Source organism: Stigmatopora argus, chromosome 13 (genome assembly GCF_051989625.1).
Source record: "Stigmatopora argus isolate UIUO_Sarg chromosome 13, RoL_Sarg_1.0, whole genome shotgun sequence".
In the NCBI taxonomy this organism is placed as follows: Eukaryota; Metazoa; Chordata; class Actinopteri; order Syngnathiformes; family Syngnathidae; genus Stigmatopora; species Stigmatopora argus.
Window position 1 is genome coordinate 16,372,041 of NC_135399.1, and position 22,891 is coordinate 16,394,931.

Below are 22,891 nucleotides of genomic sequence, written 5' to 3' on the forward strand. Positions count from 1 at the left end.
GGCCAATTGAAGTGCTTTCACAGATTCATTCATGTTTCGTATATCTTGTTCCTCCAGGATATTACTTTGGTCAAGTCCATGAAAAGTCCGCCAAGCGGCGTCAAGCTGGTCATGGAGGCCATCTGCATTCTCAAAAAGATTAAGCCGGATCGTGTTACCGACCCCGGGAGCGGCAAAAAAGTGGAAGACTATTGGGGTCCCGCCAAAAAGCTCCTGGGGGACCTGAAATTCCTGCAGACCCTGCGAGACTTTGACAAAGACAACATCCCCGCCAACGTCATGGTCGTCATCCGTGAAAGGTACATCAGCAACCCAGACTTTGTACCCGAGAAGGTTCGGACGGCATCCACCGCCGCCGAGGGCCTGTGCAAGTGGGTTTGCGCCATGGACAAGTACGACGGGTACGTTCCAGACTTTTGAAGTGTGTGTGCTATCAGAGGAGAAAAAAGTCGACACTGTCTATTCCTTTAAAGTGGGAAATTGACCTTGATGTGTGTTCTGCAGTGTGGCCAAGGTGGTTGCTCCCAAGAAGGAGAAATTGGCGCAGGCCCAGTCGGAGCTGGAGGTGGCCTTGACGGTCCTGCAGAAGAAGCAAGCCGCCCTCAAAGAAGTGCAGGACCAAGTGGCCAAGCTCAACCAGATTCTGGAGTCCAACAAGAAAAAGAAAATTGAACTGGAGAACCAGGTTCGGTCTCCCGTGAGCTGCTTGTAACAGTGCTGACAGCTCGAGAACTTCCAAAGAGCGAGTTTTAGCTAACCTCGCGTACATTGAATTCGTTCTCAGCCCCACTTTGTTTTTGTTCCAGGTGGATTTGTGCAAAAAGAAACTGGAGCGCGCCACGCAACTGATTGGCGGCCTCGGCGGCGAGAAGACACGCTGGAACGAAATGGCGCGCATGCTGGGAATTCTATATGAAAATTTGACCGGGGATATCCTCATCTCGGCAGGCATCGTGGCTTACTTGGGGGCGTTCACTTCCAGCTTCAGACTGGTGAGCTGAAATTTGATCTGTTTTCAGAGAGCGGCGGTTCTAGGCTATTAGGATCCGACAGCCGTTTCTGGCCACCATAAAAAAATTCAACTCTCTACGTTGCACGGTTTGGACAAACGTAACGTGAGAATATTAATCTACACACACTCCCTGAATCAGAGATTTTTTTGTGTGAATTCTGCACCTTAATGAACTCCTATTTGAGAATTCATCCAGAATAGTTTTCTCCTCCTGGGAAAAAATACTTGATTAGATGTTTATGAATTCACATGAACGGGAATCTACGATTGTCCCCGCACACAAATAATGTCATCTGTCTAGCTAAGTGGTGAATTTGAATGGTCAATTTTTGCTGTTTTTCAGGAGCAGATCGCTGAGTGGTCGAGTAGTTGTAAAGAGAAGGAAATTCCCTCCTCATCCAGCATCACTCTCGCCTCTTCCTTGGGGGAGCTAGTCAAAATCCGGGCCTGGACCATCGCGGGGCTGCCTACCGATGGCTTTTCCATCGATAACGGCATCATCATCTCGTGAGTCCTCGTTCGGGTTGCGGATAAGCCGCTGCCCGCACCGCGTTACGTTCGGCAATAGAAACAAAGTGCATGTTTACCATTTACTAAATATACGTATGGTATTTATTCCTAGACAAATTCCCCCAGTGACACCTGCGTATGAATCCAGCTATCATGCACGTGCCTGGAAAGTGTTGTGAATTGATATTCAATATGTTGCCATTTGACTGTTTGTGTGCACAGAAACGCCAGGCGGTGGCCTCTGATGATCGATCCCCAGGGCCAGGCCAACAAATGGATCAAAAACATGGAGAAGGCCAACAACCTGGCAGTCATTAAATTGAGTGATCCCGGCTTTGTTCGTACCCTGGAGAACTGCATTCAATTTGGAACACCAGGTGGGGGCTACTCAATATTCACTTTGCCTATTGCTATACCTCCCCTGTCTGTCTTTTGTGGCGGATCCAACTCCCTTTTGAGGGCAGTTTTCACCACTATTATGGCTTAAGAGAGATGTGTTAATAGTCAATTCATACAATGGGGTTTAAGGATTTAAATTCTCTATACACGTGAAGTAGGGGGGTCATACTGATAGATCTGAAAATACAACTTCAGGAGCAGGTCAAGAAAGAGTGAGATCAATTTAATAGGAAATGGGTTTATTCCGGACTGCAGAATGGGGAGAGAGTTTGAACAGCTGTGAAATGCTCACAGTCTGTTGTCCTTGCAACTCTCTCTGAATGAACAGTGGGTCAGTCTTTATATAGGAAAACAGGGCATAGTATGGTTTCTATGACAACGACCAAACTCTGGGCAAAGTCTGATTAGTCAGTGGCAGGTCTCCATGACAACGACCAAACTTTGGGCAAAGTCTGATTAATCAGTGGCAAGTCTCCATGGCAACGACCAAACTTTGGGCGATGTCCGGTTAATCAGTGTCAAGTCTCCATGACAATGACCAAACTCGGGGCAAGTTTCTTATGACATCGATGTTTCTATACTTACAAAAACTGATACAATATGAACAAGCAATTGCCAAGCCACATAGTCATTTTATCTTACAATCTTATCTTACACATACGTACTGTATTACAAGAACAGCCCTCCATTTAAATGCCTCATCACGCACAGCCCCAAGCAGGACACTTTGTGTACTTGTTTCTTTGGAGCTAGACCTGAATGCTAACTGTTATCACGTTGAAATTTGTGTTGTCGTGGGAGGTACACTTGGTTTCGATTTTTCTCGCCAAGGCAAAAATGAATGGCTATTAGCCTACCTGCGTTAGCGAGTGAGTTCTGTAATTGACTGGCAACCTCTTGGAGGCGTGCCCTAGTTTTCCCAAAGACTTTGAATCATCCATGCCTCAACTCGTTTTTTAGTCCGATTCATTGTTGTTCAAAACGTAGCCTACAAAGTCTTTTTATCTGACGGATAACGTCCCATTTGGTGGTTTCCTAAGCGAGGCATGTGTTGATTAAAAACACAAATGAAATATTCACAGTCGCACACGCTGACCTAGTTTATCTAGCCAGGCAAAGCTCGTCAACGTCCGTGTCTTTGGATGCCACTTAAAGATCTTTGGGGGCCACCTAGAGGCTTTCTGTCATTTATTAATTGTGTTAATGTTTGCAACACGAGAACGGCATTATCATACGTAATGGCGCTCCGGATGAATATTTAGACGACGGGAAGCATTTGTAATAATTCATTTTGTGCTGCCGATTGCTCGTTATTGTGCGCGAAGAGGGAAACGGGCCCAGTGTGACTTTTATATCCTAAATTACTTCATTTACACTAAGCCACTAACAATAGTCGTGCAAAGTTATTGCCTTGTTATATTTACATTTGCTCCTGAGACCCAAATATATCTATGAAAAGTCAATTATCGATAATATATATATCTGGACATGGTTTTTTTGAACTTGCGTACTGGCCTCCCTTTTGATGTGAACTTTTTTGTCTCATAGTTCTGTTGGAGAATGTCGGTGAAGAGTTGGACCCAATCCTGGAGCCTCTACTGCTCAGACAGACTTTCAAACAGGGCGGCGCCATTTGCATCCGCCTCGGCGACAGTACCTTTGAATACTCGCCCAACTTTCGCTTTTACATCACCACCAAGCTACGTAACCCGCACTACTTGCCCGAGACTTCCGTCAAGGTATGCAGGGTTAGTTGTTTGTGCTGCATTTACACCACGACGGCTTTTTATGAACTTGCCATCCTCGAAAGTGCTGTGTTGATGCTGATTCTTGTCAGAATGACAATATTTCGGTCTCTAATCTAAAATGTCAACTTTTTGTGAGCAAAATTGTCAGTTGACTCACATGACCATTTTCACTTGGGCATATTATTATTGTACAGTTGTGTTCTGAGATGGCACTGATGCAATTTTTTAAAAATAATTGAGCCATCATTTTCGCAATAGGGGCGAATAAAAAGCAACTAAACATTTTTATCATCTGACATTGTTTAACTAATACACACCCGTTCTAACTCGGTTGATCGTTGCTCTTTTAGGTGACCCTGCTCAACTTCATGATAACCCCGGAGGGCATTCAGGACCAGCTGTTGGGCATCGTAGTGGCTCGTGAGAGGCCCGACCTTGAGGAGGAGAAACAGGCTCTCATCCTTCAAGGAGCTGAGAACAAGAGGTATAAGTCGAATGGAACCACAGTAGTTGCGTCACAAACCTCTACGCTCTGAACCGGAACATTACCTGTTGCATTAAGACAAAATTTGACCCGGTAATTGTAAAGTTCGGGCTCAAGTTGCTCGAACGTTGCATTCACGTACCACTTATATAGCAGAATATGTCTGAAACGGGTTTAGGTAGTGGCTAACGAGCAGTTCAACTCAGACGGGAAATTGCGTTCACACATCAGAGAATCATTTCCGGATGTCATGGCATTTCTGGAAGGGTTTTGTGCTCCCATATTGTCAAACCGTACTTGCATGTACTGTACATGTTTTACAATCCATTCTCAGTAACGTCTTCTGAAGTCCAGACTTTCAATTGATGGCAAAAAAACAGGTCCCAGATTTGTTTCTTAAGTCACACAACTGCAGACATTGTGCCTCTATCTCTCTCATTTTGACATTTCCAACTTGTCACAATTATTCCAACAGAAACCACTCATTAAACGAGAAGTTGCCATTTTTTTATTTTAATTGCGTTCACACATCAGAGAATAATTTCCGGATATCATAGCTTTTCTGGAAGGGTTTTGTGCTTACATATTGTCAAACCCTTAAAATTAATTCCGTTTTATTTATTTTTTTACCAGACAACTGAAAGAAATTGAGGACAAAATCCTCCAGGTTCTGTCGTCATCCGAGGGCAACATCTTGGAGGACGAAACCGCCGTGACCATCCTCTCGCAGTCCAAAGTGCTGGCCAACGAAATCACCGAGAAGCAGGCGGTGGCCGAGGTGACGGAAGTCAAGATCGACGAGACCCGCCTGGGCTACAAACCCATCGCCATTCACTCGGCCATTCTCTTCTTCGCCATCGCCGACCTGGCCAACATCGAGCCCATGTACCAGTACTCCCTCACCTGGTTCATTAACCTCTTTATCAGCTCCATCGACAACTCGGACAAGAGCGACGATCTGGACGCCAGGTGAGCGAGCGCCTGCGAAGAAAAGCCCGCCTCCTAACATTTAGTATCCTGGTGGCGTTCCGTGGTTTCCAGGTTGAAGATTTTGAGGAACCACTTCACGTACTCTCTTTACGTCAACGTCTGCCGCTCCCTCTTTGAGAAAGACAAGTTGCTCTTCTCCTTCTGCCTCTGCGTTAGTTTGCTGATGCACAAGAAAAAGGTAAATTTAAAATAAAAAAATCACAATCATAAAGTTCAGGGTACAGTGGTACCTCTACATACCAGCTTAACTCGTTCCGGGACTGAGCTCGTATGTCGATTTTTATCGTAACTCGAACGAACGTTTCCCATTGAAATGAAATAAAAACAAATTAATTCGTTCCAACCCTCTGAAAAAACACCAAAAACAGGATATTTGATTGGAGAAAATGTTTTATTTCTTCTAATTCGCCATCTATTAACAAAGTAACACAACTGGTGGTTTAATTGTAATAAAATGTGTTTAATAGAACTAAAATTAGACGGATTTCGCGGAGGGTACAGAGAGGGACATGGGGGGAGGGTGGACTTTCCACGGCAACGCACTCGTAACCGAACGAACAAATTTAAATTTACTTTGATTAATATATACAAACACACTCAAACATATCTTTAATGTAACTTTACACAAAACTGAATTCTATTTTTTTTAATATATTTTTTTTACCTTCGTTCTGGCCGGGTTAGTTGTTTGCCACGCCTCCAGCCTCACGTTCGCTATCGATGGGCTGTTTGCTGTTGTATTCCCTTCAAAATATTCCAAAAATGATGTACACAAATGTCCTCACAATAGGATAACGTACGACCACTTGACAACGAGAAAAAAAACACTGAAAAATTGCAACAGCTCAGCCTGCCCACGTATTGATTGTGGGTAATGAAGTTTTATTCCGAGAAAGGGTGCCATTGGCTATCGGTGTTGTGTGCACGAGTATACATTATTACCAAGAAAGCCCGCTTTTTGCCCGCGCATGCGCGTTGTGCGTTTTCTGGTCCATGTGTTGGCGAATCACGTGCTAAGAAACCATTCAGTACTCGTAGATATCTGTTATACACGAAAGAGATGCGGCAAAAAGTGCGCTACAATGATAAACGGCTTCTCATGTCTTGGCCACCTGGCTTTCTCGCATCTCAAATTTTTTCTCGTATCAAGAGGTAATTATTAGCTCGAAATTTTCCTTGTATCTCGAGGTGCTCGTATGTAGAGGTGCTCGTATGTAGAGGTACCACTGTATTGGACTATGGCATGAACTTTCAGGATGAACAAACTTTGACAGGTTGTCTTGATTTTTAATGTTTTGATTCAAAACACGTCAACATTTTGAACAATGTTCCTCTCATTGGCTCTTCCAGTTTCTCCAACTTGCTGCTTATGATCTGAATTCCAATACTTTGTCTTGATTTGATCTGAAAAGCTGTTCTAGACTCAAAAAAGCAAGTTGGTTTATCCAGCTGACATTCCGTGTAAGACCTCATCCACCTTAACCTAAATGGTTGGATGGATTATGGAGTGTCGTTCTCCCGGATAGGTTCAAGCGCACCATACATTTATTCATAAATGACATGACCAAATGTCTTAGGTGAATGAAGACGACTGGCACTTCCTATTGACGGGGGGCGTCGGGCTCGACAACCCGTACTCCAACCCTTGCACGTGGCTCCCCAAGAAGTCGTGGGATGAGCTTTGCCGCCTGGACGCCGTGGAGCAATTTAAAGGCTTGCGGAGGGACATGGCTCAAAACAGGAACAGCTGGAAAGAGGTCTACGACAGTCCGGTGAGAAGCAAAGTTCCTTTCCTCGTGAGGCTGACTAGAAAAAAAGAGCTTCTCCGCTTTCTTTTGGTTGGTTCACTGCTTAAACTGCCACAGAACACAATCTTTGCGTTTTCTAGAACTCTCGAAATGCTCCAACACGACCTCCAAAGCGTTAAGTAGCGCTGAAAACTCATTCAACTTAGTTGAGGGTGGAAAGATTAAAAAAAGATTACCCCGATAGATTGCCTTTAAAATTTCACTCTGGCTTTTAAAATGATAAAGAAACTGTAAGTTGATCTAATGAAATCTCTTCATTTTGCATTTTGCTAGAAGCACCCACCCACCCACACTATCTGGATGCGTTAGCAGCTGTTCTATCGACTTTTGGATTTATAATCAACGCGCACACCCGCTGCACTTCTAATGAAATCCAGTTTGTTCCAGATGCAGAATTTACATTGGTCACAGTTGAGAGAACAGCTGTTCCGTCAAGTTCAAGCACATGTTCTCCCCCCCTGGAGACCCCAAAAGAGGTGTTTTCCATGTCGTGGACAAACGGCCTGGGGGATGGTTCCAAAACTTCCCGCTAAGCCTTTCTCAGCAGCTCTTTGCTACGTTTTATTCTATAGATGAATGACTTGGTTCTTGCTCGGTAGTTGATGACTAGCCCTACTGCCGTTTCGCCGCAACTTTCTCTTCTCTAAATATGTGTGCAATCCTGCGTCTAATCACCAGGAACCCCACCTGACTCCCCTCCCGAATGAATGGCAGGAGAGTCTGACCCAGTTTCAGAGGATGCTGGTGATCCGATGTCTCCGGCCCGATAAGGTTAGCGCTTCTATCTAGCAGTAAATGGACTAGCATACCGCAACAATGAAATGAGATGACTTCCTTCTTCCCTCCAGGTCATCCCAATGGTCCAGGAGTTTGTTTCCAGCAGTCTGGGTCGCCCTTTCATCGAGGCTCCGCCCTTCAACCTGGGAAACGCCTTTGGTGATAGCCACTGCTGCGCCCCGCTTATCTTCATCCTGTCCCCAGGCTCGGACCCAATGGCGGCTCTGCTCAAGTTTGGACACGAGAAGGTACTAAGGGACATGTGTCAAAGTGGCGGCCTGGGGGCCAAATCTGGCCCGCCGCATCATTTTGTGTGGCCCGGGAAAGTAAATCATGAGTGCCGACTTTCTGTTTTAGGATCAAATTAAAATGAAGAGTATAGATGTATATTAAATTTCCTGATTTTCCCCCTTTTAAATCAATCATTGTAATTTTTTAATCATTTTTTTCTGTTTTAAGTTCAAAAATCATTTTGTAAAATCTAAAAAAATATATATAAAAAAGGCTAAAATAAACATTGTTTTAGATCGATAAAAAACTGAATATTCAGGGCTTTTAATCCAGTTCTTTTAATCCATTTATTAAAAAAAAAAAAAAAACTAAATATATCTAAAATAGTCCGGCCCACGTGAAATCAAGTTGACGTTAAAGCGGCCCGCGAACCAACCTGAGTCCGACACCCTTGTAAGGTGTAGCAAAACGCAAAACCCAAGAGAAGCCGAGAGGGCAAAGTCCATTTTTTTTATAATTTCTTAAGATCGGGATTGATATTTGGCCACTTCTGCCTGTTCACCTCAGGGTTTCACAGGGGACAAGCTGACCTCGCTTTCTCTGGGCCAAGGCCAGGGTCCCATTGCCATGAAAATGATCGAGTCCGGCATCGCCGAAGGCACCTGGGTGGTCCTGCAGAACTGCCACTTGGCCACGTCGTGGATGTCCACGTTGGAAAGGGTCTGCGAGGTTAGTACACACACCACCACGCAACTCGGGGGAAGTCCTTTGGGCGTTTATTGTTATCCACGGGGCTGCCTTCCCATAAGAAGGTACTGGAAAAAAAATGGAGATGGTTAAAGTTTACAGTGAAAGAAAAGAAAAAAATAACCGTTCAAAGTGGCAATTTACACACAAGTGATGAGTTTCTGGGTCCTTTTGAGCAGGAGCTGAACCCGGAATCCACGCATCCCGAATTCCGTCTGTGGCTCACCAGCTACCCGTCGCCCACCTTCCCGGTATCCGTGCTCCAGAACGGCGTCAAGATGACCAACGAAGCTCCCAAAGGCTTAAGGCCCAATATTGTTCGCTGTTTCTTAATGGACCCCATCTCAGACCCCAATTTTTTTGACGCGTCCAGCAAGCCGGTAAGTAAGTGAGCTAGTATATTCCTTTTTTTTACGTACTTCTCGCCCCCAAACACCTCAGTTACCAATTCCTTTTCCCCAATAATGTCTAAAAGTTACAACAATCCATCAGAAATGTATGCAAGTTGGTATATTTTTTTGGTTACACATCCAATCACAATGTAGTATCCATTAAGCATATTTTCAATCTCATTATTGAATTGAATACTTTTATTGTCATTATATGAGTTTAATGAGATTCAAAGCTTCACCACAAAGTGCACAGATAACAACAAACAGACCAATAAATAATCAATAAATAATAACAATTGCTAATAGATAAATAATAAGTAGTCTACAACATAAATAAGTCGGAGATTGCACAAATAACAACAACAAACAAACATACATAATCAATAAATAATAACAATTGCTAATAGATAAATAATAAGTAGTCTACAACATAAATAAGTCGGAGAATGCACAAATAACAACAACAAACAAACATACATAATCAATAAATAATAATAAAAAATAAATGATTAATAAATAATAAATCATCAATAAATAATAATGAAAAATAAATGATCAATAAATAATCATAAAAAATAAATGACCAATAAATAATCATAAAAAAATAAATGGTCAATAAATAATAATACAAAGTAAATAATAAGTAATTAATAAATAAGTAGTCAACATGAATAATACTTGTATAATGACAATAAAAGCATTCAATTCAATATTTATTTCAAACAGTTAATAGGTCTCACTCAATGGAAATTAATGTGACATCCTGAGATATTTTTTACACTGACGGCCCCCCCAAAAAATACTGAAACTCAAACTCATACCAAAAAGTGCTGAAAATTGTAACAAGAACCCTGCCACGTTTTTTAGGGTACATTTTTGCGCTGACATATTTAACATAACTACAAAACCTCATCAGTGATTCCTTTTAATTCATTCCTTTTCCGCCCTGCCTATCCCCACAAGCGTCGCAGGGGCGCCGGAGCCTACTGCGCACACTCCTACCGGAGTGCCTTTTTAACACAGCAACACCCTATTTTGTTACCCGGCACCATGGGGGTGTGTGGTACAATTCCACCCTCCTGTTTATGCGTCAGCTTCAGCTGGGAAAACATCCCCACCTCTGGTGGATCCCGACCACACCGTCTTTTTCACTGGCGTACGTTGTGTTTCCTCCCGACCCAGGGCGTGTTCAAGAAACTCCTGTACGGCTTGTGTTTCTTCCACGCACTCACCCAAGAGAGGAGAAAATTCGGACCGCTGGGTTGGAACATTCCTTACGAGTTCAACGAGACCGACCTGAGGATCTCTGTGCAGCAGTTGCAGATGTTCCTTGAGCAACATCAGGTAGACCTGATAGGAACAATGTCCTAAGAAAAGCATTTTAACCCCCCAAACTCTTTTTGTTTGGTTTTCTCTTTCCAGTACATAATCCACAGATCCTAATACATCTCTCAGTAGTAATCCGATTGTGACTCGACATTAGCAAACAGCCTTTAACATTTTTACACGCTTAGCACTCAAATCTCCATTTATCGCCGCGGCAACAATCATAGTCTTTATTTTTCCACATGGTGACATTTTCATTCTCCCGTTCCACTGGGTTTTTAAGCACAATTTGACTAAACTCTACGGCTTTTTCAACTGTCCAACCCGGTTTTCAGGGTGAGATCTGATTTCTTTTTCTTTTTAAGAATAATGAATATCATCTTTTGGCTCATCGCCTTCAATTTGGGTGAAGAAAGACAACTTGAAATCAGTGGTGCCGTTGAAATGCATATAAAAAGATCGTTATTTTGTTTGTTTGGCTGGCAAAGTAAAGTGTTCACTGTTTTAGGTATCAGAATCACCCAAAAGATTTTTATTTGCCAAATAACAAAATGAGAAGGATTTGGAAAGACATTTTTTCATGGATTTCTTTCAAGTCTGAAATTGAATATTACTGAACTATTTAGGAAATGATGTATACAAACATTTCCTATTTTAAGCCAAATATCGTCCAGTCTAATTTTGTGTCCATCAGTGAAAAAAAAAATCAAATGTATGTCAACTTTTCCCTTCAATTTAAGTATAATGATCATTATAGTACCTAACGCTATTCATGAAATATGTAATAACAACAAACTCCACCAGGAAGTGCCTTTCGACGCCATCCGCTACATGACGGGCGAGTGCAACTATGGCGGCCGCGTGACGGACGACTGGGACAGACGGACGCTGCGTACTATCCTCGCCATCTTCTACCACCAAAATCTTGTGGAAAACCCCGACTACAAGTTTGACCCCAGCGGGCTCTACTACGCGCCACCCGAAGGCGATGTAAGCACGAAAAAATACCACATTGTGAAACTTTGTCTTGTGTCCGTTGACAAAAGTAGTATGGCATTCTTCTAACACACATTAAGTAGAGACAAACAAGTCTGCCGTTGAGCCCGAGTGTGTTCCGTTCCATTTGGCGCTCGGTCGTCAAGAGTCGCGGCCCCCTCGGAGCACGCATCTTTTATTCATGAAGTCACATTAACATAGTCATTATAACAAATGTCAGCCATTGGAATTGTTGCCTTTGCACAGCTGTTTGTCATTTTTTTTTTCTCTCCTTTGTCTTCCTTTCAGTACGACAGTTACATCGAGTACACCAAATCTTTGCCGCTCAACCCCTCGCCGGAAATCTTTGGGATGAACGCCAACGCCGACATCACCAAGGACCAGGCTGAGACGCAACTGCTGTTTGATAGTATCTTGCTGACGCAGGTACGGTTTTTAAGGGGTCGGGGGGGGGTCTGTGTACAATGAATTTTTAGTCCACTATGCCCCACTATTACCATTTTTTTAACTCGCTAATCCATTGATTGAATCTTGTCAAAGATGATTCAAAAAAGGGATTATTGAGATGCGGCGCGGTGGTAGAGTGGTTAGCGCATCGGCTTCACAGTTCTGGGCTCGATCCCAGCTGGGTCCTCACTGTGTGGAGTTTGCATGTTCTCACTAGTCTTACGTGGGTTTTCTCTGGGTACTCCGGTTTCCTCCCACGTAGCCCAAAACATACATGCTAAACTAGCTGGTTGAACACTCTAAATCACATGTGTCAAAGTGGCGGCCCGGGGGCCAAATCTGGCCAGCCGCATCATTCTGTGTGGCCCGGGAAAGTAAATCATGAGTGCCGACTTTCTGTTTTAGGATCAAATTAAAATTAAGAGTATCGAGGTATATTAAATTTCCTGATTTTCCCCCCTTTTAAATCAATAATTGTAATTTTTTAATCCATTTTTTTCTGTTTTTAATTCAAAAATCATTTTGTAAAATCTAAAAATATATATAAAAATAATCAAATTAAAATGAAGAGTATAGATGTATATTAAATTTCCTGATTTTCCCCGTTTTAAATCAATCATTGTAATTTTTTAATCCATTTTTTCCGTGTTTTTGTTCAAAAATCATTTTGTAAAATCTAAAAATATATTGAAAAGCTAAAATAAACATTGTTTTAGATCTATAAAAAAACTGAATATTCAGGGCTTTTAATCCAGTTCTTTTAATCCATTTATAAAAAAATATATCTAAATATTATATCTAAAATGGTCTGGCCCACATGAAATCGAGTTGACGTTAACGCGGCCCGCGAACCAACCCGAGTCCGACACCCTTGCTCTAAATGGTCTAACCCTAGCTATGATTGGTTGTCCTTTGTCTCCTTGTGCCCTGAAATTGGATGGCCACCAAATCAAGGTGTAGTTAGCTGGGATAGGCTCCAGCACCCCCACGACCCTTGTGAGGATAAGCGATTTGGAAAATGAATAAATTATCGAGACTCCCACATATACATACCATTTTAAATTCAATTTTTCATAGACTTTCTCATCTGAGTTTGAAACCCCAAATCTGGATAAGCATTCGTACAATCTGAGCGGCAAGACGGCCATTTTGCTTTGAAGCACAGCCATTTTTAATTCTCGGGCTCATGCTTAAACCAACTCCTTCTACACCAAAGCTTTGGAGTGAACGGCGCTTAGAGCAAATAATGGATGAAAAAAAACCTGTGACCCTGCAAACATGTAAATGAGTGCCGTTGGCCTGCCAGCGGGAAATTGCAGACCCTTATTTCGATGCCAGCGAGCCTCTTGGACGCCTTCCCGCAGCCTCCAGCGAATCTTGGCCCGCGTCCTAGCTGTTCATTTGGAGAAGGGCCGCTTCTCCCGAACGAATATTTTCATTTCAGGACAAAATTGGCACGGAACCCAACGAAAACACGAGCAATAAAGCGATACGTGCAAAAAAAAAAGCCCACAATGCCGCAAAAGCGGCGTTTGGCTTCGGGGACGTTCCCTGGGGCTCCCGCGCCGTCTTTTTATAAGTTAACTCGCCAGACTTCAATATTTGATCGCACCCTCGGCTGAAATATGCGATGCAATATTAATTAAAAGGAAAGTACAAATGTATTTTTCAGTTGTTTGTTGAGGAACCTCCAAAAAAAGTACATCCAAATTCTCCTTTAGAGGCTCGTCTTGCCTTTGACGTTGCCAAGACCCTGCCGTCTGATCCCACGTCGTTATCGTTCGACGCCGGGAAAAAAAAGGAAAAAAAAAAAAGAAAGTTTCACCGTCAGATTATGTCTTATTCTGTCAGATTTCCGGCTTGCCTCATCTGCGTCTATATAAACAGATTTCACATTGCTCAAACTTTCATACTCCCCAGTTTGGCTTCTTTGATATTTTATACATTTTCCTACCAATTCAAACTCTTTCCTGTTAATTTTCAACCTTCGTTTACGCACCCGTGCCGGAATTGGACGTCTATCCTCGTCAATGACAGCCGAAAATTGAATTGAATTATTTTTATTGTCATTATAAAAGTATAATGAGATTTAAAGCTTCACTATGAAGTGCACAAATACAACAACAAACAAATAGACAAATTATTCATTCATTCATTTTCTGAACCGCTTTATCCTCATAGGGTCGCGGGGGGTGCTGGAGCCTATCCCAGCTCACTTTGGAAACAAGGCAGTGGACACCCTGAATCGGTGGCCAGCCAATCGCAGGGCAGGAGGAGACAGACAACCATTTTAGAGTGTCCAATCAGCCATCCATGCACGTTTTTGGAATGTGGGAGGAAACCGGAGTACCCGGAGAAAACCAACGCAGGCCCCGGGAGAACATGCAAACTCCACACAGGTGGACTGATCTGGATTTGAACCCAGGACCTCAGAACTGTGAGGCTGACACGCTAACCACTCATCCGCTGGGATGAAACTATCTTGAGTCTGTTTGTCTTGGCTGTTATGGCCCTATAGGTTGAAGTGGTGACAACATTTCACTTGTTTTTTATCTTACATTATTTCACAATTCCTCTAGAGTAAATCAATAGAAATATATTACTCACCCAGTAGTTGTTTTACAGAAAAGAAGGAAATGTGCCCCTCTGACCTTTAAAGACTCGAGCAAGTTTATTCATTCAGGGACTCCATTTAATGGGGTTAATTGACAATGCGTGGAATTTGTTGGCATTCTAATACATCCTCATCAGTCTCCGTGACGGCATAGCGGCGCCGCACTTCAGGTGGAATTAAAGAGCTATTAGTCAAGCCCCGGCTGGCGCTTGGCTATCATTAGCCGATAATTCTACAATTATACGCAGGCCGGGTGACTGAGCAAAGTGCGTCCGCCCGCCCGACGCCGTCTTCGCGGACAAAAGTGAAAAATTATCACAATTGAGGATTTGGCCAAGCGATTCCCAACAGACGCTTTTAAATAATCAGCCAAGTAAGGCGATAAAACAAAAGAATTAAAAATTCCAAGACACTTAATAATGATAATAGGATGGACTCAATTCGCCCAAAAAGGAGTAGAATGAAGCATATGCTTACTTATAAACCTAACATATTTTTCACTGAACCTTTGAGAGCCAAAAACACTGAATAATTGACCCCAAATTAAAAGTCTTTAATGTTCCCGCAGAAAAAAACAGCCCAAAAATTTCAAATATGACTTATTTGATTATAATTTAAAAATTGTCTGGCACCACATGTTAGAAAATGTCACCCTTATTTTTCCAACATGTGCCGTCCTCATTGAAATTTTCCAATCCAATATCGAGTCAAAAAGTTTGCCCACCCTTGGGCTTTCCATCAACTAAGATGAAACCCGTGACCGTACATTCGCCATGAAACGAACGCGAGATGAAAACATGAAGGAACTATCTGAACTGACGGCCAGCGAATGGCAAATGTGACAACTCAAAAGAGGCCCGGGCCGACTTTAGAATAACGTAGAGCCCGCGGGCGTCCCTCTGATCGGACCACTTCTCTCTTTCCCGTCAGTCCCGCTCGTCGGGGGGCGACGCCAAGTCGTCGGACGACATGGTGTACGAAGTGGCGGCCGACGTGCTGAGCAAACTGCCGCCCGACTACGACTTGGAGCTGGTCATGCTGCACTTCCCCACCTGCTACAACGAGAGCATGAACACTGTGCTGGTGCAGGAGATGGGCCGCTTCAACAACCTGCTGTGCACCATCCGCGACTCCTGCGTCGACCTCCAGAAAGCCATCAAGGTAGACCAATCCATCAAGTCAAATCTCCAGGTCTTGCTTCTAGCTTCTTCTCGCTTCTCCTTCTCTTTAGGGCAAGGGTGTCAGACTCGGGTTGGTTCGCGGGCCGCGTTAATGTCAACTCCATTTTATGTGGGCCGGACCATTTTAGATATAATATTTAGATTATTTTTTTTATAAATGGATTAAAAGAACTGGATTAAAAGCCCTGAATATTCAGTTTTTTTATAGATCTATTTGAGCTTTTTATATATATATTTTTAGATTTTACAAAATGATTTTTGAACTAAACACAGAAAAAGTGGATTAGAAAACGACAATTATTGATTTAAAAGGGGAAAAATCAGGAAATTTAATATACATCTATGCTCTTCATTTTAATTTGATCCTAAAACAGAAAGTCGGCACTCATGATTTACTTTCCCGGGCCACACAAAATGATGCGGCGGGCCAGATTTGGCCCCCGGGCTGCCACTTTGACACATGTGGTTTAAATTAAGGGGAATATTTTTGTAATCTTTTGGTGGCATCAATACCATGTTTTAGAGCAAGGGTGTCAGACTCGGGTTGGTTCGCGGGCCGCGTTAACGTCAACTCGATTTCATGTGGGCCGGACCATTTTAGATAGAATATTTAGATTTTTTTAAATAAATGGATTAAAAGAACTGGATTAAAAGCCCTAAATATTCAGTTTTTTTAATAGATTTAAAACAATGTTTATTTGAGCTTTTTTAAAATATATTTTTAGATTTTACAAAATGATTTTTGAACTTAAAACACAGAAAAAATGGATTACAAAATGACAATGATTGATTTAAAAGGGGGAAAATCAGGAAATTTAATATACATCGATACTCTTCATTTTAATTTGATCCTAAAACAGAAAGTCGGCACCCATGATTGACTTTCCCGGGCCCCACAAAATGATGCGCCACTTTGACACATGTGGTTTAGGGCCTGGTGGTGATGTCGTCCGAGCTGGAGGAGGTGGTGAGCAGCATCCTGAAGGGCAAAATCCCGGGCATGTGGATGAAAAAGTCCTACCCCAGCCTCAAACCACTCGGGAGCTACATCAACGACTTCATGGACCGACTGAATTTCTTGCAGGTACGCGGGACAACGTTTTGGTGAAAGCCGGAATGGCGAGGCACCTCATCGTCGTCTTTATGTTCAGGCGTGGTTTGACAACGGGACCCCCGCCGTCTTCTGGGTGTCGGGCTTCTTCTTCACGCAAGCCTTCCTGACTGGAAGCCAGCAGAACTACGCCAGGAAGCACACGGTCCCCATTGACCTACTGGGTTTTGATTTCGAGGTCCTGGAAGACATCAAGTACAAGCGACCCCCAGATGACGGTGAGACCATCGATGGGTCGATGGGGGGGTCTTTGAGGTCTCTCCGTGGTTTACTTGATCAATTGCAGAAAAACACAATCAGACAACATGGAGAGGGGAAAACAATTGGCCTTTTTAATTATTCAGAATTAGTCAGGAAACCCATGCATTATACGTAGAAATGATATATAGTTTAAAAAGGAAACTGTGCCAGGTTTTACTAAATTATTTCGTCAATTCACGTCATTATAATGCATGAATCTTTTTTTAAAATTTAAAATCAATTCAGATGTACTCATTTTATTTCTTTACGTCATTTTAAATGTCAATCCATTTTAAATTGCTGCTCTAAATTTAAAAATATCACAATTAGCACACGAAGGAACAAATTGGATGAGATGAAAAATGAAAAAAGGAACCTGATCAAATATTACAGAATCATATTAAAAATGTCACTGCTCATACTCTGAGTAAAGTGGTGAACAAATTGAATAGAATTGATGCCAAAACAGCATTTTCTTCAGCCTTATTCCAAATGTTTTTTCCCCATTTATTCTGGCAGAGACATTACATTTTTTGTACAAGAACTAAATTCAATCACTGGAATTTGTGCTTTGAGGTAGCATTGAAAGGAAAAGCGATGACAAGAAGCTAATTCTAACGGACAGCCGGTTGACGGAATTGGAATAAAAAAAAAGAAAAAAAAAGGGAAGAACTGGAAGACAACACATCCACTGCTGTCACCACTTTTTAGTCCAAATCTTTGAGACGACTCCCCGATGTTAGAGCGGACCCCCGGCCAGGCCGCTAATGTCATCACGCTGACACTCCATGTCTTCCCTCCTGTCACAACGTAGACAATCAGGATCTTCACAAGTGGAACAGAGACAGGAATAAGGCCAATTTGATTTCACAAGAAGTCACTTTTGTCAGTATAGTATTCAGGTCAATATTTTTCAGCCAGTCTATTCAATAGGAATTGGACCCGAATCCAAACCCACCTGTGAATTCAATTTTGAAGTTGACGAGGATCAACAGACATTGGTAACTAGTTCAAGAGCAATTAATAGTAGGTGTGTGTGATTTTTTATTTTATTTAGGTGTGTACATCCGTGGTCTTTTTCTGGATGGCGCCCGCTGGGACAGGAAGACCAAACTTTTGGCCGAGTCCTACCCTAAAGTGCTCCATGACACCATGCCTGTGGTGAGTAGGTTTGCAAAACCACTTATTTCTTGCTCATTTGGATATTTGTCTTTAAAAAAAAATCCTGTGTCTGTGTCAAAAAAAATAGTGGCTAGGTGTATTTATTACATTTTATTTGTATTTTTTTCCTGAATAGATGCATGAATAAACGCTCACCTCAAAAACTTTCATTTTTTCGGTTTGCATTCTAAAGTTGTGTTTTAGGATGCAAATATAGGCGCCAAAAAACGACCAAAATTGTCTATTTGAATAGTTTTGAAATTTCATTTGAATTGAATTTCAGTTAATTTAACCTTAACTGCATGTCAATTTTCCAAAAATAATAAAAAAGAAAGGTCATATCTTTTTTTTTTAAATAATGGAACTTTTGAAAATCTTTGGTAATCTTTTGAGTGAAGAAAAAAAAAATCATGTAAATTGAATAAGTTAATTTAACCTTAACTGCACATCAATTTTCCCAAAATAATAAAAAAAGTAAGGTCATATGTTCCTTTGGTTAAATAATGGAACTTTAGAAAATCTTTTGTAATCTTTTGAGTGAAGAAAAATAATCTTTTAAATTGAATTTAACCTTAACTGCACGTCAATTTTCCAAAAATAAGGTCATATGTTCCTTTGGTTAAATAATAGAACTTTTGAAAATCTTTAGTAAACTTTTGAGTGAGGAAAAAAAAATCAACAACTTCACTTCATTTGTGATCCGATTTTAAATAATCGTTGCCATTTTGGAACACTCATTAAAAGCCAAGTAAGGCCTGACGGAATGATGTTTTTTTCCCCCGTCAATTTACGAACGGAAATAAATGGGCGTTTTAAAGTGGCGGTGACAGCCGGTTCCGCTCGTCAGGATTTTGGCTTGTTTTTTTTCCACCTCGTCGTCGCCACCAGTGCTAATGAATAATGCGTGGCACATCATTAAAAAGGTGTTTATTATTCGCGGAGAGTGCAAAAACACAACACGGGCCGCTTTGAAATGCAAATCTGGACGACTTAGCTTCTGATTGTTTTTAGGCTTTTCTCTTTATGTTGTTGTTTTACGCCAGCGGCCCTCTTGATCCAATTTGCATAAGGAGGAGCCTCCAGGGAGCGACACCTCGTTATCACTCCTTTTCTTGTTTGCACCCGTAAAAGTTCCAATTGGAAATTCCCATTTTAGGGCTCGTTAACCCCATCGCTTCCTTTTTTTTCTCCGTGCGACTCAGATGTGGCTGAAGCCGATCAAACGTCTGGATATCCCCGAACGGATGTGCTACCTGTCGCCCGTCTACAAGACCAGCGAGCGACGAGGCACGTTGTCCACCACCGGCCACTCCACCAACTACGTCATCGCCATGACGCTCAGCTCGGACGTGGATGCCGAACACTGGATCCGGCGAGGTGTGGCTCTCTTGTGCCAGCTCAGCTCCTAAAAGGTCACTTTTTTTTCTTCCTCATTTTGTCGCGACCACGACTGGACATATTGGGATGGCCGTCATTTTCTTTTGGTAATAAAGTAAACAAGACAAAGCCAGAAAATGAGGTCATTTTAGGAAAGGCAATTTCGCACCTGAGTATAAGTCGCACTAGCCAAATTAGAGTTTAAGTTGGAGGAAAGTTTATAAAAAAAATTGAACAGGAACCAAGAACAAACATATGTTAAATTAATAGTAAAATAAGGATGTAGAATGTTAAGTTTTTTGATAAATATAGCCTAAAAAATGCCATAAGTCGCAGGCCTAGCCAAACTACAAAAAAGTGCGACTTATAGTCCGTAAAAATATAGGGTGCACAGGAGTTTAAATAGCATTTTTGGAGGAAAGTTTTAAAAAAATTGAACAGGAACCAAGAACAAACATGTTAAATTAATAGTAAAATAAGGATGTAGCATGTTAAGTTTTTTGATAACTATAGCCAAAAAAAACACCATAACCCGTCATAAGTCGCAGGTCTAGCCAAACTACAAAAAAGTGCGACTTATAGTCCGTAAAATAGGGAATAAAAAATAGGGCGCATGGGAGTTTAAGTAGCATTTTTGGAGGAAAGTTTTTTAAAATTTGAACAGGAACCAAGAACAGACATGTTAAATTAATAGTAAAATCATTATGTAGCATGTTAAGTTTTTTGAGCCTAAAAACGCCATAACCCGCCATAAGTCGCAAACTACAAAAAGTGTGACTTATAGTCCGTAAATTAGGGAATATACATTGTTCTTATTGTATAGTACGTGGACAGAATTTCTCATTTCATTTTTAAATGGCTGTCAATTTTTATATGCAACCGGCTTCAGTCATTGTTATTCAAACGGCAATTCTTAGTATGACACCTGGAAACTTTTGCGGAAACTTTGAATATATCCACAAAAATTTGACAGAAAAACTTGATGTTAAATCTTTTATTGTCCTTAGTTAAGGGCAGAAAAACCGCACAGACGATAAACGTACATCATAAACACGATTGATTGTTGACCTTCATTTTTCACGTCAATTTTCACAAATGTATGGAAATCATGTCATGAACTGAAAACTTGATTGAAAGTGAGACAGCCGAACAGATTTAAAAAAAAAAAAGAAACTCACCATAACGGACCCGGCGACCAATCGTATTTGAGAAAAGAAAAACGGAAATACACGGATCTCTTGGGAATGGCGGCACTATTCCAAGGTCCTTTTGATAAGAGAGATCAAAATTGTCAAAAAAATGCACCGTTAGCATCTTATTTTGACTCCTCTAACAATAACCATGACAAGCAAAAGTGCTTCTTTGATTATTTCTTTAACTCTAAAATCATGTTGACTCGTCAGAGTCAAACAAACTTAGTTGTCTCTCTCTTTTCAGGCACAAAGCTACTAACTAATGGTCCATTCTAGTAGTACTCGGTAGTACAAAGCACTTTTTATAGTCGACGTGAGAAAGGACGCACCAGTTGCTGGAGTGACCCCCCCCAAAAGATTTTTAAAAAAGCATGACGTCACACTGTGACAGGTTAAATAGTGTCCGTACCTGTGTTCTAGCAGCTAAAGTTTAGCAATGTGTGGCTCATGAGCAGCAAAACCAGCAATGGAATGTCAATGGAAGGTAAGAAAATAGTATTTCTTCATATAGCACCATTTGTAGTTTATTATTACCAGTAAAGTCATTTGTACACCAGTACAGGTGTGTTATGGGTTGGTTTCGGTCTGGCTGGCCTAATATTGCTGTTTAATGAAGACCGCGAAATTGGCGTCAAATTGTCAGTCAATGCGACGTGTAAATAGTTTGGAAAGGCCTGCCAATATTGAGTTGTTTTTTTACGAGTATGCTCATCATAGACGATATAATGTTGCCAACAGTATAAATGCTTTATCAAGTACTCAATTGACGTTCGTTTGTTGTTTTCACACTGGGTAAATTCTTCACTAGACCAATTTCCAGGTCTGCCATTTATAAGAAATGGAGACCATATTGTTTTTAGGGCGAGCCAGATTATAGTATGAATTATGAACATGTGATAGATGTCTGTCCATGGTGATTTAACAACACACATAACAAACAGTACATGCTGGACAACACGGAGAATCTCAAGTTGGAGATGCAAACGTTTCACCAGATAGCAACGATTGGACTTTGGAGTTACAGAGATGAGACAGAATGCAGTCTTGGTATAAAATGTCAACTTTGCAAGTGGCGCTGGTGTTGATTTAGACGTCTTCAGCAGGATACCTGCGCCAAGGAGACGGCGATAGAGGTGCGTGAGGTCCCCAAAAGGAACTATTTCCATGCTGGTTTCGACTCGGCAGCTTAAGAACTGCCAAAACAAGTGTCAGAGTAGCTAAATGCTTTATCCCAAACACAGTCGGTGGCTCAGTTGTGCTTTCCGGGGGAAATGCTTTAACGGTTGACGAATTTGGCGGGGGGTGGAGGGAGGGTTGGCACAGTGTAAACATGACAAATACTGTTCGGGCGACAAACGAGACTCCTGAGAAGGAGAATACTGACAAAGCTCCCCGCTCTGCCTTTCTTCCTTCCTTCCTTCCTGCGAGCGCGGCGTTAAAAGCCCAAGTCGAAAACGATGCGGTCCTCAAAGATGGCGATGAGTAGCATGATGCCGAAGCCGGTCAGCATTCCCAGGTTCTGCAGGAGGAAGTGTCCCAGCTGGCAACGCTTGTGCTCCTCGCTGTCGCCGTGGAGCATCTCTGGCAGCTGAACGGAAGAAGAACCAGACAACCGGTGAACAAGCGCTACACGTCCAAATGCTCGTCTCACCGTATTGTACGTCAATATTTTTTCATACTGTAGTATCTGCCATACCATAATCCTTGCACTATAAGGCAGCGTGCCTTCACTAATTTTTAGAAGAAGGCACCAACTACAAAACAAATCAGGACTTGGTACCAAAAATGTGCACACTTGCTCTTCTAACACTTCTTTTCTGAGGACTACGCAGGACGGCTTCACCAACCTGCGCCACTGTCTCAAATTGATTGGCCTATGATTTGGGGTCATACATTTTGGAGGGCCAAACTCAATGTCAAATGTGCACTACACAGGTAAATGCTTGGTTTTGCTCAAATTATGGGTGTGATGCAAAACATCCAATATCATGTCCTGGTTGGCCTTCTGGCATACTACCCTGAAAAAACTCTGGAGGTTAAGCAAGGTTGTGCATGATTACTACTTGGATGGGAGACTGCCGAAAAAACTCTGGAGGTTAAGCAGGGTTGTGCATGGTTACTACATGGATGGGAGACTGCCTTGGAAT

At 41.9% G+C, this 22,891-nt stretch overlaps 2 protein-coding genes across 9 annotated transcripts in view; one reads left to right on the plus strand and one right to left on the minus strand.

Annotated features, from left to right (window-relative positions):
* dnah7 (dynein, axonemal, heavy chain 7) overlaps nucleotides 1-21,186 on the plus strand; it is a 46,613-nt gene extending 25,427 nt beyond the window's left edge. For 3 of the 4 annotated variants that reach the window (XM_077616966.1, XM_077616968.1, XM_077616965.1), the window contains 22 exons: nucleotides 58-401; nucleotides 505-685; nucleotides 807-992; nucleotides 1,356-1,519; nucleotides 1,745-1,899; nucleotides 3,470-3,660; nucleotides 4,020-4,153; nucleotides 4,787-5,122; nucleotides 5,195-5,321; nucleotides 6,721-6,915; nucleotides 7,630-7,722; nucleotides 7,800-7,976; nucleotides 8,527-8,688; nucleotides 8,886-9,086; nucleotides 10,281-10,442; nucleotides 11,229-11,414; nucleotides 11,709-11,846; nucleotides 15,412-15,642; nucleotides 16,594-16,746; nucleotides 16,814-16,991; nucleotides 18,071-18,174; nucleotides 19,377-19,698. In XM_077616966.1, coding sequence (XP_077473092.1) covers nucleotides 58-401; nucleotides 505-685; nucleotides 807-992; nucleotides 1,356-1,519; nucleotides 1,745-1,899; nucleotides 3,470-3,660; nucleotides 4,020-4,153; nucleotides 4,787-5,122; nucleotides 5,195-5,321; nucleotides 6,721-6,915; nucleotides 7,630-7,722; nucleotides 7,800-7,976; nucleotides 8,527-8,688; nucleotides 8,886-9,086; nucleotides 10,281-10,442; nucleotides 11,229-11,414; nucleotides 11,709-11,846; nucleotides 15,412-15,642; nucleotides 16,594-16,746; nucleotides 16,814-16,991; nucleotides 18,071-18,174; nucleotides 19,377-19,583 — 4,005 coding nt within the window. In that variant the 3' untranslated portion in view covers nucleotides 19,584-19,698. Of the gene's footprint in view, nucleotides 1-57; nucleotides 402-504; nucleotides 686-806; nucleotides 993-1,355; nucleotides 1,520-1,744; nucleotides 1,900-3,469; nucleotides 3,661-4,019; nucleotides 4,154-4,786; nucleotides 5,123-5,194; nucleotides 5,322-6,720; nucleotides 6,916-7,629; nucleotides 7,723-7,799; nucleotides 7,977-8,526; nucleotides 8,689-8,885; nucleotides 9,087-10,280; nucleotides 10,443-11,228; nucleotides 11,415-11,708; nucleotides 11,847-15,411; nucleotides 15,643-16,593; nucleotides 16,747-16,813; nucleotides 16,992-18,070; nucleotides 18,175-19,376; nucleotides 19,699-21,164 lie in introns of those variants that run through there. The other variant, XM_077616967.1, reaches the window with a different exon arrangement.
* Nucleotides 21,187-22,144: 958 nt separating this feature from the next.
* The window catches only part of slc39a10 (solute carrier family 39 member 10), a 137,827-nt gene continuing 137,080 nt past the window's right edge, over nucleotides 22,145-22,891 (minus strand). For all 5 annotated transcript variants that reach the window (XM_077617480.1, XM_077617483.1, XM_077617479.1 and 2 more), the window contains one exon: nucleotides 22,145-22,332. In XM_077617480.1, coding sequence (XP_077473606.1) covers nucleotides 22,180-22,332 — 153 coding nt within the window. In that variant the 3' untranslated portion in view covers nucleotides 22,145-22,179. The remainder of the gene's footprint in view (nucleotides 22,333-22,891) is intronic.